A 14,812-nucleotide genomic window follows, 5' to 3' on the forward strand; every position below is an offset into this window, starting at 1 on the left:
GCTTCAGTGCCATAGGTGAGGTTGAAGGGAGTCTCGCCTGTAGCGGTCTTCACTGTGGTCCGATAAGCCCATAGAACACTGGGTAGCTCATCTGCCCATAGTCCTTTAGCTCGGTCCAGGCGTGCCTTCAATCCGCGGAGGATAACTATATTCATGACTTCCGCTTGGCCGTTTGCTTGAGGGTGTGCGACTGAGGTAAAGCTCAGTCGAATTCCCATGTCTTGGCACCAGTTCTGGAATTTAATGTCCTCGAACAGCTTACCATTGTCAGAGATCAGTACCCGAGGTAGCCCAAAGCGACACACTATACTTTTCCAAAAGAAGCTCTGTACGTTCCAAGCTTTGATCGCTACGAGAGGTTCGACTTCTACCCACTTAGTGAAATAATCAACTGCTACCACTAAGAACCTCCTCTGGCGTGTTGCTGGTGGAAACGGTCCGAGTATATCGATCCCTCACTATGCAAAAGGCCACGGGCTGGTGGAAGCTCTGCGTGTTGCTACCACTAAGAACCTCCTGTAGCGAGTTGCCCTGTAGCGAGCTATCCCATAGCGAGCTGCCTTATAGCGAGCTCTTGGATGTGTCCCGAGGTGATTCCGCCTGAGATTGCCTTTGGGCAGTCTTCTTGCTTAAGTAATGGAGCGAGCTGATTCTCTCAGCTCGCGATCTAGGATAGACTGGACTTAGAGTATTCCCTTTCTACACACCGGGGTCCGTGAGCTCGCGCTGTAGCGAGCTCATTCCGTGGCGAGTTGTAATGTAGCGAGTTGTCCTACGAGGACCTTAGCGAGCTCGTTACTCAGTTGTAGCTAGGCAGTCATGCTGAGTTGTTGCTTATGCTGAGTCACGTCCATGTGTCGCCTTCTTAGGAGGTCGGGTCAAATCACCCTCCATCAGATATGGTGCCACTGGAACTCTAAGTGAAAGTGATTACAAAAGCAATGGTGGAGGTAAAGAATGGGTCTACACATGGCTATGGTGCTGTTGGGGGAGCAAATGGCAGAGGTGGAGGAGGTGATAGGGGTTCTGGTAGTGGGTCTGGCTATTGTTAATGGTGGACGTGGCCACTAGCCAATACCCTAAGCTGTGTTTGGTTTGAAGGAAAAGGCTGCAGGAAACCTATATAAGGTTTGTACATATTTCCCTTCCTTTCCTTTCCTTTCCTTACCGGTTCCTTCAAACCAAACATATTAGCTAGGGGACCTAACCACATTCCATACAAAATAATCATTCACTTTCTAAAGTAGAGAGCTAGCTACTTTCCTTTTATAAACTATACTTATCTCTTCTTTGGATCATTGTTTTCAACCTATCGTTAACCCGGACGATTGAATTGTTCAAATCGACCTCTAGATTTGATTATTCAACTCAGTCACTGGGTCGCGGGTAGTACACGTAATGTATGTGCAAACTTTCGAAAGCCATAACTTTGCACTCCAATGTCCTATTAAGGTGATCTTTTTATTTTGGGTAACTTTTTGACCCTGCTAATTTCGCAAGAGAACCTCAAATTGTATTTTTTAATATTTTTTATAAAAATGAATTAAAAACATAAATTAAATATGAAATAATACATATGTTATATGTAAAACATAATTATACACTATTTATTGATAAAATATGCATTTATACACACACATATATATAGTATTGGTGTGGAACAGTTTGACCCAATGGTCGAACAAGTGACCCGCGACCCAAAGGCAAAAGCGGGTCACCCTTCGAATCGGTTTTTAAAACAACGCTTTGGATTTGTCACTACATTTTGTTTTTGTTACATATAGCAAAGGAATGGGGTGGGTACCTTAATCCCTCACTACACAAGACTGAGGAAGGTTTTTGCTGAACAATGATCACAATTAACTATTGATAAAATATATAGAATTAGCAAATTAATTGACTTCCCCGGCCATGAAAGATTTACAAGTCCCCAATTCCTTTAATTTCAGAAAGATTATAAATCCTCTTCACATTGTGAGTTCCATTCTTCTCTCTATTTAACTCTAAATTTTCCACTTATCCCAACCCAGATTGCCTTCCTCTTCTTGTGTCTTCCTGCATTTCAATGTTTGTACAGAACAAATGGTTCTATGGATGAAATTAAAGGAGGACATATAGTTAAGTTAAAAAAAAAAACAAGGATACTTCCATAAGAGAATATCTTGTTTATCGGATATTACAATTAAAAGAAATTTTTGAATTTTTTTCACCATTATGTACAATTGTGAAATGCTTGTAATTAATTACTATCATCAGATATATGATTTTAAATGTCTGAATTCTTTTTCAAACTTCAACCATCTTAGTTAGTTCCTATTAGTCGACTTATTAGCTACTTGTTGTAAATACACATGCAAGCTCAAGGGACTATAATTTCTTGTCAAGTTAGACTTCCCCTTCTGAAGCAATGCCACCGCTGCTCACAAAAATGAAAATATTTATTAGAGTTCTAATGTCTCAGTTATTTTTCAAACTTCAACAATCATCCATCCCTAGACTCCTATTAGGCTACTTAAATACACATGCAACAAGCTTAAAGGATTTCTCTTGTCAAGTTAGACTTCCCCTTATGAAGTAATGCCACCGCTGCTCACAAATATGAAATCATTTACTAGAGTTCTGCATCATAAACCCGCGCGCGCGTGATTATAAAATTGTGTACAGATAAGTTGATATCTGATCAATTACCCTATATAATTGAGATTGATTAGAATTCAATCCATCGATCGAATATAGAAAAACTCTCAAATTGAGATTTGAGTTCTAAACTCATAGCTCATACTCTTCGTTCACAAGCTTTCCATGCATCGACATTATAGCTTATATTTTATGAATTTATAGCTACAACTTAAAACACCCATTCAGTGCACGATTTGAATGGGAGAAGAGGTTAGGGTCAATGATCAATGTGGAAGCAGCCTACCATAGCAAGAAACGCGCAGAAGCCAAATGACCGAATTGGGAGTAGCGTCATTCGGCTTTTGGAGTGCCAAACAAGGAAGCCAACGCAACAAAACTTAAGCTACGTGCATGGTGACGAGCATCGCTGCACCACCAAGTTACAATCAGTGTAGAGACTGAGACGTAGAGGAGACAAAACCGTTGGCATTCTATTCCCTAAGAAGACGATCGACTACCACCATTAAACAATAAACATGCTCTGTGAACTTTGCAAACTGAAATTAAAGTAACGTAGCTTAACACATTCTATTCATTGATGAGTAACTCAGATCCTCGATCGGGACTCCATTTTTAATTTTTATATGGTTGCTAGATGAATCCAAATCTCCGTGCAAGGCCTAGATGAGTACAAGGGGACTAACGGGGGAAGTGGCGATTCTGGTGGTAATTGACAAAGAAATTTGACTTTGTTCACATGATCTTTATTCTAGATTTTTATTGACCCTATAGTCAACAATAACTTAGGGATAGAAAATTTTCCCCAGCTCACGTGGTAGAGTTGTACTATAACCAATTGGATGCTCTTGAGATATTCCCTTTGAAGTGCATTCACTATAAATACCCAGATCATTACAAGCGCTTCATGCATCGCAAGTCTTACTACTTTGCATTTCATTTGGTTAGCGAAGTTCCTTTCTATCTAAATACTATATGGCTACATCTAGAGTGGTAGCCGTTGCATTCTTATTCTTACTTGTTTCCGAGCTCTCTTATGCAAGAGTTGTGTTTTACAATAAGTTAGGGGAAGGAGGCGGGGGTGGGGGTGGAGGCGGAGGTGGAGGTGGAGGTGGAGGTGGAGGTGGAGGTGGAGGTGGAGGTGGAGGTGGGGGTGGGTCGGGCTATGGTTCAGGCTATGGCTCTGGATATGGTTCAGGAGTTGGATCTGGTTATGGTGGGTCACAAGGGGGAGGATATGGAAGTGGTGGGGGTGGGGGTGGGGGTGGGGGTGGTGGAGGTGGTTCCGGATATGGATCCGGATCTGGGAGTGGTTCTGGTTCTGGTTTTGGGAGTGGTGGTGGATCTGGCTATGGATTTGGTAAAGGTGTAGGTGTTGGTTATGGAAGTGGAGGCGGTGGAGGTGGTGGCTTAGGATACGGATCTGGGAGTGGTACTGGTTATGGATCTGGCTTTGGTTCTGGGAGTGGTAGTGGATATGGGGTTGGAGGAGCTACAAGTGGACATGGCTATGGGAGTGGTGGGGGAGGTGGAGGTGGAGGTGGTTTCGGATATGGATCCGGATCTAATAGTGGATCTAGCTATGGTTCAGGGAGTGGTAGTGGCTCTGGCTATGGATCAGGAGTAGCTACAGGTGGAAGTGGAAGTGGCTTTGGATCCGGTAGTGGTTTTGGCCATGGTTTTGGGAGTGGTAGTGGCTATGGACATGGATCTGGATCTGGAGTGGTAGTGGGTGGGGGTTATGGAAGTGGCTCCGGATCTGGTACTGGCTCTGGCCAGGGTTCAGGAAGTGGTAATGGCGCAGGACATGGATCTGGAGTTGCTATAGGTGGTGGTAATGGAAGTGGAGGTGGAAGTGGCTCAGGATCTGGAAGTGGTTCAGGTCATGGTTCAGGGACTGGAAATGGCTCTGGAGTAGCTGTAGGTGGTGGTTATGGAAGTGGAAGTGGTTCTGGTCATGGGTCAGGGAGTGGTAGTGGCTCTGGAGTAGGTGCGGGTGGTGGTTATGGAAGTGGAAGTGGTTCTGGTCATGGTTCAGGGAGTGGTAATGGCTCTGGAGGAGGTGCGGGTGGTGGTTATGGAAGTGGCTCTGGATCTGGTAGCGGTTCTGGCCATGGTACAGGGAGTGGTAGCGCATCTGGTGGCAGTTCTGGAAATGGAAGTGGCTCTGGATCTGGACAAGGATCCGGTAATGGTTCCGGCCATGGTTCAGGGAGCGGTAGCAACTCAGGTGGTGGCTATGGAAGTGGAAGTGGCTCAGGGTCTGGATATGGATCTGGTGGCGGTTCCAGTCATGGTTCAGGGAGTGGTAGTGGCTCTGGAGTAGGTGTAGGTGGTGGTTATGGAAGTGGAGGTGGAAGTGGCTCTGGATCTGGATATGGATCTGGTAGTGGTTCCAGCCATGGTTCAGGAAGTGGTAACGGCTCTGGTGGGGGCTATGGAAGTGGAAGTGGAAGTGGCTCTGGGTCTGGATATGGATCTGGTAGCGGTTCCGGCCATGGTTCTGGGAGTGGTAGCGGTTCTGGCAGTGGATATGGAAGTGGAAGTGGAAGTGGCTCCGGATCTGGTAGCGGTTCCAGTCATGGTTCAGGGAGTGGTAGTGGCTCTGGAGTAGGTGCAGGTGGTGGTTATGGAAGTGGCTCCGGATCTGGATATGGATCTGGTAATGGTTCTGGTCATGGTTCAGGAAGTGGTAGCGGCTCTGGTAGTGGCTATGGAAGTGGAAGTGGAAGTGGCTCTGGATCTGGTAGTGGTTCCGGCCATGGCTCAGGGAGTGGTAGTGGCTCTGGAGTAGGTGCAGGTGGTGGTTATGGAAGTGGATCTGGATCTGGATATGGATCTGGTCATGGTTCAGGAAGTGGTAGCGGCTCTGGTAATGGCTATGGAAGTGGAAGTGGAAGTGGCTCTGGATCTGGATATGGATCTGGTAGTGGTTCAGGCCATAGTTCAGGGAGTGGTAGCGGCTCTGGATCTGGATATGGATCTGGTAACGGTTCTGGCCATGGTTCAGGGAGTGGTAGTGGCTCTGGAGTAGGTGTAGGTGGTGGTTATGGAAATGGAGGTGGAAGTGGCTCTGGATCTGGATATGGATCTGGTGGTGGTTCCGGCCATGGTTCAGGGAGTGGTAGCGGTTCTGGTAGTGGATATGGAAGTGGAAGTGGCTCCGGGTCTGGATATGGATCTGGTATCGGTTCTGGCCATGGTTCAGGGAGTGGTAGCGGTTCTGGTAGTGGATATGGAAGTGGAAGTGGCTCCGGTTCTGGTAGCGGTTCCGGCCATGGTTCAGGGAGTGGTAGCAACTCTGGTGGTGGTTATGGAAGTGGAAGTGGAAGTAGCTCTGGATCTGGTAGTGGTTCCGGCCATGGTTCAGGAAGTGGTAGCGGCTCTGGTGGTGGCTCTGGAAGTGGACGTGGCTCCGGATCTGGGTATGGATCTGGTAGTGGTTCAGGAAGTGGAAGTGGAAGTGGAAGTGGTAGTGGCTCAGGATCTGGGTTTGGATCTGGTAGTGGTTCTGGATATGGTTCAAGGAGTGGTAGTAGCTCTGGACAAGGATCTGGAGTAGCTATTGGTGGTGGCTATGGAAGTGGAAGTGGTAGTGGTTCTGGCCAAGGTTCAGGTAGTGGTAGTGGCTCTGGATTTGGTAGTGGTTATGGAAATGGAGTTGGAGGTGGTGCCGGTGTAGGATATGGATTTGGTAGTGGAAGTGGTGATGGCTATGGTTATGCTTTTGGGAGTGATGGTGGGTATAGTTATGGAGGGTTCATTGGTGGACATGGCTATGGAAGTGGTGGGGGAGGTGGAGTTGGCTTTGGATATGGATCTGGATTTGGTAGTGGTTCTGGTTATGGGTTTGGGAGTGGTAGTAGCTCTAGCTATGGTTCTGGAGTAATTGGTGGTGGTGGTGGTTATGGAAGTGGAGGTGGAGGTGGTGGAGGCTCTGGATATGGATCTGGTAGTGGAAGTGGTTATGGTTCTGGCAGTGGTAATGGGTATGGTGCTGGAGGATTTATTGGTGGACGTAGCTATGGAAGTGGTTCTAGTTATAGTTCAGGGAGTGGTAGCGGCTCTAGCTCTGAGTCTGGGGTAGTAGTTGGTGGTGGCTATGGAAGTGGAGGTGGAGGTGGTGGAGGCTCAGGATATGGGTTTGGGAGCGGAAGTGGTTCTGGCTCAGGTTACGGTTCTGGGAGTGGTAGTGGATATGGAAGTGGTGGTGTTGGTTTTGGTAGTGGCTCTGGCTATGGTGGTGGCTCAGGATATGGGTCTGGTTATGGTGGTGGAAGTGGCCAAAACCCATAAGTGAATGTATTCATTCCATACAAATAACCCTTTGGTCGTTATAATTTGTAATTGTTATTTGTAATAAGGTGTGGTGATGCATTTGCTTCACACTACCATGATTTGAGTTGTAATCTTCATGCATAAATTGACGAGTTTTTGTATAAGTTGGATTATCAATGTATAATGAACTTGTTTTATTGATTGATGCTCAACAATGGAATTTTATGATTGGAGGTTGTGCACATTGAAGCTATTGATTGTTTGTTTTTATATATGTTGACCACCATTTTTTCCATAATATGAGAAAATTTTGCTACAACTGTTTCACATGTGACACCCTACTACGAAATGTGAACACTCCAGCACTTGGAATCAAAGTTCCATTGATGTGATGCCTTGAATTAAGTGCAACTAGAAGCGTGTTTGAATTTTGTGAATCTAGATTCGGTCCTCACACCGTCTTCACAACCTTGTGGTCTTCCATTGGGAACATCTCCCCGTGAGTGAAAAAAATAAATGCTCCAAATGCACAACAATAAATGTTGTGAGGTTTGAATATTGAACCCAGTCTTTGTATGAACATTAATTTAGGTTGGGCTATGACAAAAGTCAACAAATCCAATACCCCCTACATAATTTGATATTCAATAATTAGCACAAGGTATAAACTTGAAACAAAGAAGAATGATTAAGAGTATAGGCCTCATCGCATCCGAGCCGATTACATGACCTTTTCTTTCTTTTTTGTTTTTGTTTTTGTTTTTGTTTTTCTAATTCACTTAAGTTAATTAGATCCAATTATCCATTTAGTCATAATTAGATTTGAAAATATGATCTATCTATTAATTAATTAGACTAGATTTGGACATTACTTGATTTAATCCACTAGGATCTAATCCAATCTAATTGTATATGCATGCATACAAAAAAAATATCGTTTTTTATTAAATTTTTTTAGAATTAAGTGGGATTTGGAATTTTGATAAACCTAATTTTTCAAATTTATAGTATGTATTTTTGTTTTTAGTTTAGTAAGTAGATGTGTAAATCAAGTTGGGCCGCGACACGACATTGGATTGGCCCGGCACGACACGACACAACATCCCACAGGCCATGCCAGTCCTGGCTCGATGGTCTATGCCCTGTTGGGCCTGGGGTTTGAAGTCTACGGATTGGTACGACACGACACGACCAAGCAGGTCATGCCGCCTAAGACCCACGTGTCGATACGGCCCAGCACGACTCATATATACTATTTATATATATTTTATATGGATATATAATATTTATATATTTTATATATTTATATATATATTATACAAATTATAATTATATAATAATATATAGTATATAATATATTAATAAAATAAACAATTATTTTGAATTTTATTATACTAATTTATTTAATTATTGTATATATAAGCAATTGTATACATCAAAATTCATATAAAATTAAAATTTTAAGTTTTTTTCAATTTTTTTAAATAAATAAGAAAAAAATATCTTTGGCCTAGTCCATGGCCCAACTTAGGCTAAGGCTTGGCCCACGAGCCAACCTGACCCGCGGCACGGCACGGGCCCACACAGGCCTAGGCCATGGGCCGTGCCAAGCCAACCCCCAAAATTTTCACCGAGAAAGACGGCACAGTCCACTTTACACCTCTATTAGTAAGTTTATTCTAATTATATATAAATTCACTAATATTTTAACCAAATTGGACATTAAAATATATAAATGAATTGAATCTATTGTTATATTCTAAAATGAAGTTGTTCACATCAGCCTACTCTCTCTTGCTTCCTTACCCTACTTAGAATTTTGTAGTTCTTCGAAATAAAAAATAAAAATAAATAAAACATAGAATGCTCACAAGATTTAGGTTTGGATCCATACCCAAATCCAAATTTGATCAAATTCATTTGCCACCTTATATTGGGGGTAGCCCTTTCCCAAAACCCCCACCGATGACGATGATGAGACCTAAAGCCCCAAGACATAAGAATGCACATGACACAATTCTCTTTTTTTTTTTTTTGTTAGAAAATAGGAAGAACACAACACAAGGCGGGGGTAGCTGTCCCAAGAATCACAAAAGCAAACAAATTAAACCTAAGGTTCCAAGGGAGACATTCTAGATTGACTGAGTCACAAGATAGAGAATCGCACATAAGCTAATCTACCGCTTGATTTACTTCATGATAAATATGCCAGGAGGTGATGCTGGAAATGAAGAGGAGGTACGCATACATTATGCTCTCCAATCTCCGCGTGGGCTTTACGTTCTTTCTCAGGCAATCAATGACGATTGACGAGCTTTGAGTCACCTTTAATAATGATCAGGGAGTCCTTGAAATTGGTAGCAATATTGATGGCTTCCCAAGCAACCCAAGCTTCAGCTAAATTGATCGCAGTGAACCAGCCATCAGTTTTGCAAGAGGCATCAAAATTTGTTTTTATTGTCTCAGGTTTGGGATTAATCCACACAGACTTCCAAACTTTAGTACTTTCATTAGCTTCATTCTCATGGATATTCTTCAAAACACACATATAATTTCAAGCTCTATCCAAAATAATCTATATGGGAGGATTTGTTATTAAAACATTTATCATTCCTAATTTTCCAAATAAACCAAAGAATAATAGCAAACTTCTCTTTGTAAAAAAGGTCATCAGAAGGATTCGACCACTTGGAGATCAGGTCCACCAGTTATTTATAAATGGATCATTATCATTTGGAACTGAGAGTTTTGTATTTACCATTAACCAATTCATGTAGTATTTGTCTCCTTATTTGTATATTTCTACATATACCTTTTTTTATTATATAATATGCATCCACCTCCATCTTCTTAGCTCTATTTTGTGGTTTTCATGGAGAAAATCCCCTAAGAATTCTACTCTCCGCTCACTCCTATATATCCATGTAGTCAGATTCAAATCCTAGTCTTTATTAGAATGAACTAGCAAACATTGCAATTGAGCCCATTGCAATTGAGCCCAAACATCAGTTGGCAACTTCTTCAGAATAGGAGCCCATATAACCTTTCACTACACTACAAAAAAATGCATATTTGTGACGTTACACAAACATCACTAAAGAGGGCGCAAACGTCACGGAAGCGTTTTTGTAGAAGTCACTAAAAGTTTTCAAGTCACCTATATGTACGCCTTCCTCGAAGACGTACCATCGCCGCCGGCAGCAACAGGCACCTGACCCACCGCCAGCAGCAGCAACGATTCAGTGATACTCATCCTACCCAGTTCAGCAACAGCAGCCTTATCTAGATTAGATTAGCTCATTTGTTTGTTCTTATCTCTTATCTTATCTTGTTAATAGCTTATCAGATTAAGATCAGCTTATCTTATCCTTAGCAAGATAGAACTGGAAGTCTCCCTATTCAGCAAGGAGACTCCCTTTGATTAGGACTCTTGTAATCTCCTATTTAAGGAGACCCCATTATTGAATGAGATATCGAATATTCAGTTTAAGAAGTGAGTTAGGAGAGTTGGTGATCTCTTGAACAAATCACCAGAGGCGCCAAGATAGGTTCATCAAGAGCAAGAAGGAACAAGGGAAAACATGAGGTTTTTCCCGTGGACCGACCCGTGACGAGATCCTATTCCCGGGCCCTCAGCAACTTGGTATCAGAGCAAGGTGTCATGGTGATCTGGAGCAGCTACCATCCAGGGTCCACGACCTCGAGCACCAACTCGTGGAGACCAGCTCCGAAGTCCGTGAGATCAAAGAAGAAGTGAGGGAGTTGTGACGCCGGATGGAGCTATTCCTTTCTAGGGAAGGGAACTCTGAAGGAGGGACAGCCGCCAATGGCCGCCGACCAGATCTGCCAGAGTCTTACGGCGAGCAGCAGTCCGTTAGCCAAAGAACCGCAGTCATCCCCAAGTACAGCAGGCTGGAATTCCCGTCGTACAACGGCAACGGAGACCTCTTAGGCTGGCTGTATCGCTGCGAGCAATTTTTTCGGAACCAACGGACAGATGACCGGGATAAGGTAAGTCTAGCCGCCTTTCACTTAACAGAGGAAGCACAACTTTGATTTTATCGGTTAGAGCAAGAACCCGGGCTCAGTTGGCCCCAGTTTAAGTCCTATTGCCTTCTTAGGTTCGGACCCCCACTGACCAGCAACCCACAGGGTGAGCTGATTAACCTTAAACAGATCGGCACAATGGCTGAATATCAGCGACAGTTCCAAACCCTCCTCGCGAGGGCATCCTCCATGCGACCCAACCAGCAAGTGGATATGTTCACGGCAGGGCTATCAAAACCCCTGCGGGTGGATGTCGAGATGCAGAATCCCCCAAATTTGGTCACAGCCATGAACTTAGCCCGCGCGTTCGAGCGCAAACTGCAGCTCAGCCGCGGAATTTTTAATGTGGGTCGGCCACCAAACTCATGGGTACCCCCAAGATCAGCAGCAACGACCCCCTCTTCTGCTACCAGCCGAGAACTGAAATCTCCCACCAGCACCGCCTCTAGACCAATGACAAGTATAGGTAGCAACAAGGCCGCTCCACCCATTAAGCGTCTGACCAGGGCAGAAATGGCAGAACGCCGAGCAAGAGGCCAATGTTTCAACTGTGATGACCTCTACTCGGCATGACATAGATGCAAGAGGCTTTTTTGCCTCCTCATCAATGAACAAGAGGAAGAGGAAGAAGAACTAGTCACATTCGAGCCAGAGATCTCTCTCCATGCGATCACCGGCATTAAAACTTCTCAGACCATGTAGTTACAGGCACAGATAGCAGGCCAACCGGTGCGCATTCTCGTCGATTCAGGGAGTACACACAACTTCATAAGTGAACATGCCGCCCTTCAGTTAAAGCTGCCAATGGAGCTTCAACCGCGACTATAGGTAGCCGTCGCAAATGGTGAGAGAGTTCACAGTCCAAGAATTTGTAAGGATGTGCCGGTACAGGTCAATTCTGAACTGTTTCTTGCTGATTTATTTGTACTTTCATTGGATGGGTTCGATATTGTTCTAGGGGTCAAGTGGTTAATTACCCTAGGGCCGATTTTGTGGGACTTCCACGCACTCACCATGACCTTCCACCTAAATGGAAAGCAAGTTTCATGGCACGGTTGCAGGGTTAAAGAAAGGACACCACAGGTCCATGCACTTCAGACAGAACCGGCAGCCATGGAAAAACTTCTCGCCGAGTTTTCAGATCTGTTCCAGGAACCCAAGGGCCTCCCCCCTTCCCGAGCTTGCGACCATCGTATTCCTTTGGTGGCGGGTTCAGCACCAGTCGTTGTCCGGCCTTACCACTACCCTCACTTACAGAAGGACGAGATAGAGAAACAATGTACAGAGATGCTGAACCAAGGAATCATACGCAAAAGTCACTCCCCCTTCTCTTCGCCGGTTCTGTTGGTGGCGAAGCAGGATGGAACGTGGAGGTTCTGTGTTGACTATAGAGAACTCAATGACCGGACGATAAAAGATAAGTTCCCTATTCCCGTTGTGGACGAACTGCTGGACGAGTTGCATGGTGCCCAGTATTTCTCTAAGTTGGACCTCAGGTCCAGATACTTCCAAGTTCGCATGGCTCCCAGTGGCGTGAAGAAGACTACTTTTCGCACCCACCATGGCCACTTCGAATTTTTAGTCATGCCATTCGAACTCTTCAACGCCCCATCTACATTTCAGTCACTAATGAACGAGGTATTCCAGCCCCATCTACGCAAATTTGTTTTAGTTTTCTTTGATGATATCCTCGTTTACAGCAATTCATGGATAGAGCATGTCCACCATCTAAGGACCGTTTTCGAGCTCCTACGCCAACACAAATTATTCCTGAAACGGTCCAAGTGCTCCTTCGGGGAGCGACAGGTTCTTTATCTCGGCCACGTCATCCATGGGCAAGGTGTGACAGTTGATAATTCCAAGATTCAGGCTATAAAAGAATGGCCCAAACCTCAATCAGCCAAGGCCTTATGCGGGCTCCTCGGTTTAACGGGTTACTACCGCAAGTTTGTACAGAACAATGGAGTGTTGGCAGCCCCGTTAACCAACCTTTTGAAGAAAAATTCCTTCCGGTGGGACGACGCAGCAGATGAAGCTTTCCGAACACTGAGAAATGCCCTATCTTCCACCCCTGTCTTGCAATTACCTAATTTCGCCCTCGAATTTACAGTCGAGTGCGATGCTTCCGGAGTGGGTATCGGGGTCGTACTACAGCAGCAAGGGCACCCGATTGCTTTCTTCAACCGCAGACTGGCCGACCGGCACCTGAAGCTTCCAGCCTATGAGCGCGAACTAATTGGCCTAGCCCGAGCCGTCCAGCACTGGAGGCCATATTTGTGGGGGCGGTCGTTCGTCGTCAAAACTGATCATTATAGCCTCAAATACCTGTTAGAGCAGCGTCTCACCACTTCCCCTCAACAGCATCGGGTTAGCAAACTGCTCGGGTTTGACTTCCGGGTGGAATATAAGGCGGGATCCTCAAATCGCGCAACTGATGCCTTGTCTAGGCGAGATGAAGACACGATGGCTATGTGTAGCATTTCCCAACCTCGGATCTCTCTGTTTGACGACATTAAGAAGGCAACACCACAGTCCCCGGAATGGTCGCTCTTGCTACAAAAGATCCAGTCCGGCACCGCCGACCCCAATTGGTCACTTCAAGACGGGTTGGTACTGTATAAGGGACGAGTCCATCTTCCACCAGACTGCCCGTTGATCCCCACCATCATCACCAGCATCCATAACTCCACCCACGAGGGCATTCAAAAAACACTACACCGCGTCTGGACTGATTTCCATTGGCGAGGTATGAAGACTTCTATTCAAAATTTTGTCCAGAATTGCTCCACATGCCAACAGCACAAATGGGAAAACCTACACCCGGCAGGCCTCCTTCAGCCCCTCTCCATCCCGACACAGATCTGGGCCGACATCCCCATGGACTTCATTGAGGGACTACCCAAGGTAGGTGACAAATCAATTCTCTTCGTGGTAGTTGACCGCTTCTCTAAATACGCCTACTTCATTCCTCTATCACACCCGTACAGTGCCACTTCGCCTTCTTTACACATGTCTTTCGCTTACATGGGTTACCAAAATCCATAGTCAGCGATAGAGACCCGATTTTCACTAGTGCCTTCTGGAAAGAGTTATTCCGGCTACAAGGCACCACCCTGGCCTACTCATCAGCTTACCGGTCACAAATCGACGGTCAGACGGAAGTGGTTAACCGCACAATCGAGATGTATCTTCACTGTTTCGTAGGCGATCAACCACGACAGTGGATGGATTGGCTCCCTTGGGCCGAGTACTGCTACAACACAGCCTACCATTCTTCTCTCGACATGACTCCCTTTCGCGTCGTTTATGGCAGGGATCCTCCCCGCTTGCTGTCCTATGAGCCGGGTTCTACTCGTTTGGAAGCAATTGATCACTCTTTACAAGAACGCGACGCCCTCCTAGCTGACGTCCGCCTTCGCTTACAGTAGGCCCAGCTCCGCATGAAGCTCCACTATGACAAGCACCACCGGGAACTGTCATTTGACCCAGGACAATTTGTTTGGTTGAAGCTCCAGCTCTACCGACAACGTTCCTTGCGCCACAAGGCTGCCCCGAAGCTGGCCCCTAAGTTCTATGGGCCCTACAAGGTTCTAAGACGGATTGGCAGTGTGGCCTACCAGCTGGAATTGCCTGAGACCAGTCGGATTCATGATGTCTTCCACATCTCCTTGCTGAAGCCATTTACGGGTGTTCCCCCGGACCAAGTTCCCTCCCTGCCACCCTTGAAAGATGGCAAGCTGGTCCCCCAACCTAAAGCTGTCACCCACTCTCGTTTCAATCGTAGAACCCTTGAAGTCTTGGTGGAATGGTGTAATTTACCATCAACAGAAGCCACATGGATCCCATTGGC

General features: G+C 45.4%; 1 protein-coding gene across 1 annotated transcript; it reads left to right on the plus strand.

The window, feature by feature from the left end:
- Positions 1 to 941: 941 nt before the first annotated feature.
- Positions 942 to 7,180, plus strand: LOC104591144 (uncharacterized). The gene is made up of 2 exons (XM_088888170.1): positions 942 to 1,029; positions 3,836 to 7,180. The coding sequence occupies exons 1-2, from the start codon at positions 942 to 944 to the stop codon at positions 6,931 to 6,933; spliced, it is 3,186 nt and encodes a 1,061-aa protein (XP_088744296.1). The 3' UTR covers positions 6,934 to 7,180.
- Positions 7,181 to 14,812: the final 7,632 nt, after the last annotated feature.

Source organism: Nelumbo nucifera, chromosome 5, assembly GCF_055504915.1.
Source record: "Nelumbo nucifera cultivar China Antique chromosome 5, China Antique-T2T, whole genome shotgun sequence".
Taxonomy (NCBI): domain Eukaryota; kingdom Viridiplantae; phylum Streptophyta; class Magnoliopsida; order Proteales; family Nelumbonaceae; genus Nelumbo; species Nelumbo nucifera.

Coding starts and splice junctions, on each gene's coding strand:
- LOC104591144 (XM_088888170.1), top strand. CDS start 942: ATGGTGGAGGTAAAGAATGGGTCTACACATGGCTATGGTGCTGTTGGG. Junction 1,030..3,835: donor AGGAGGTGATAGGGGTTCTG/GTAGTGGGTCTG, acceptor GATATGGTTCAG/GAGTTGGATCTGGTTATGGT.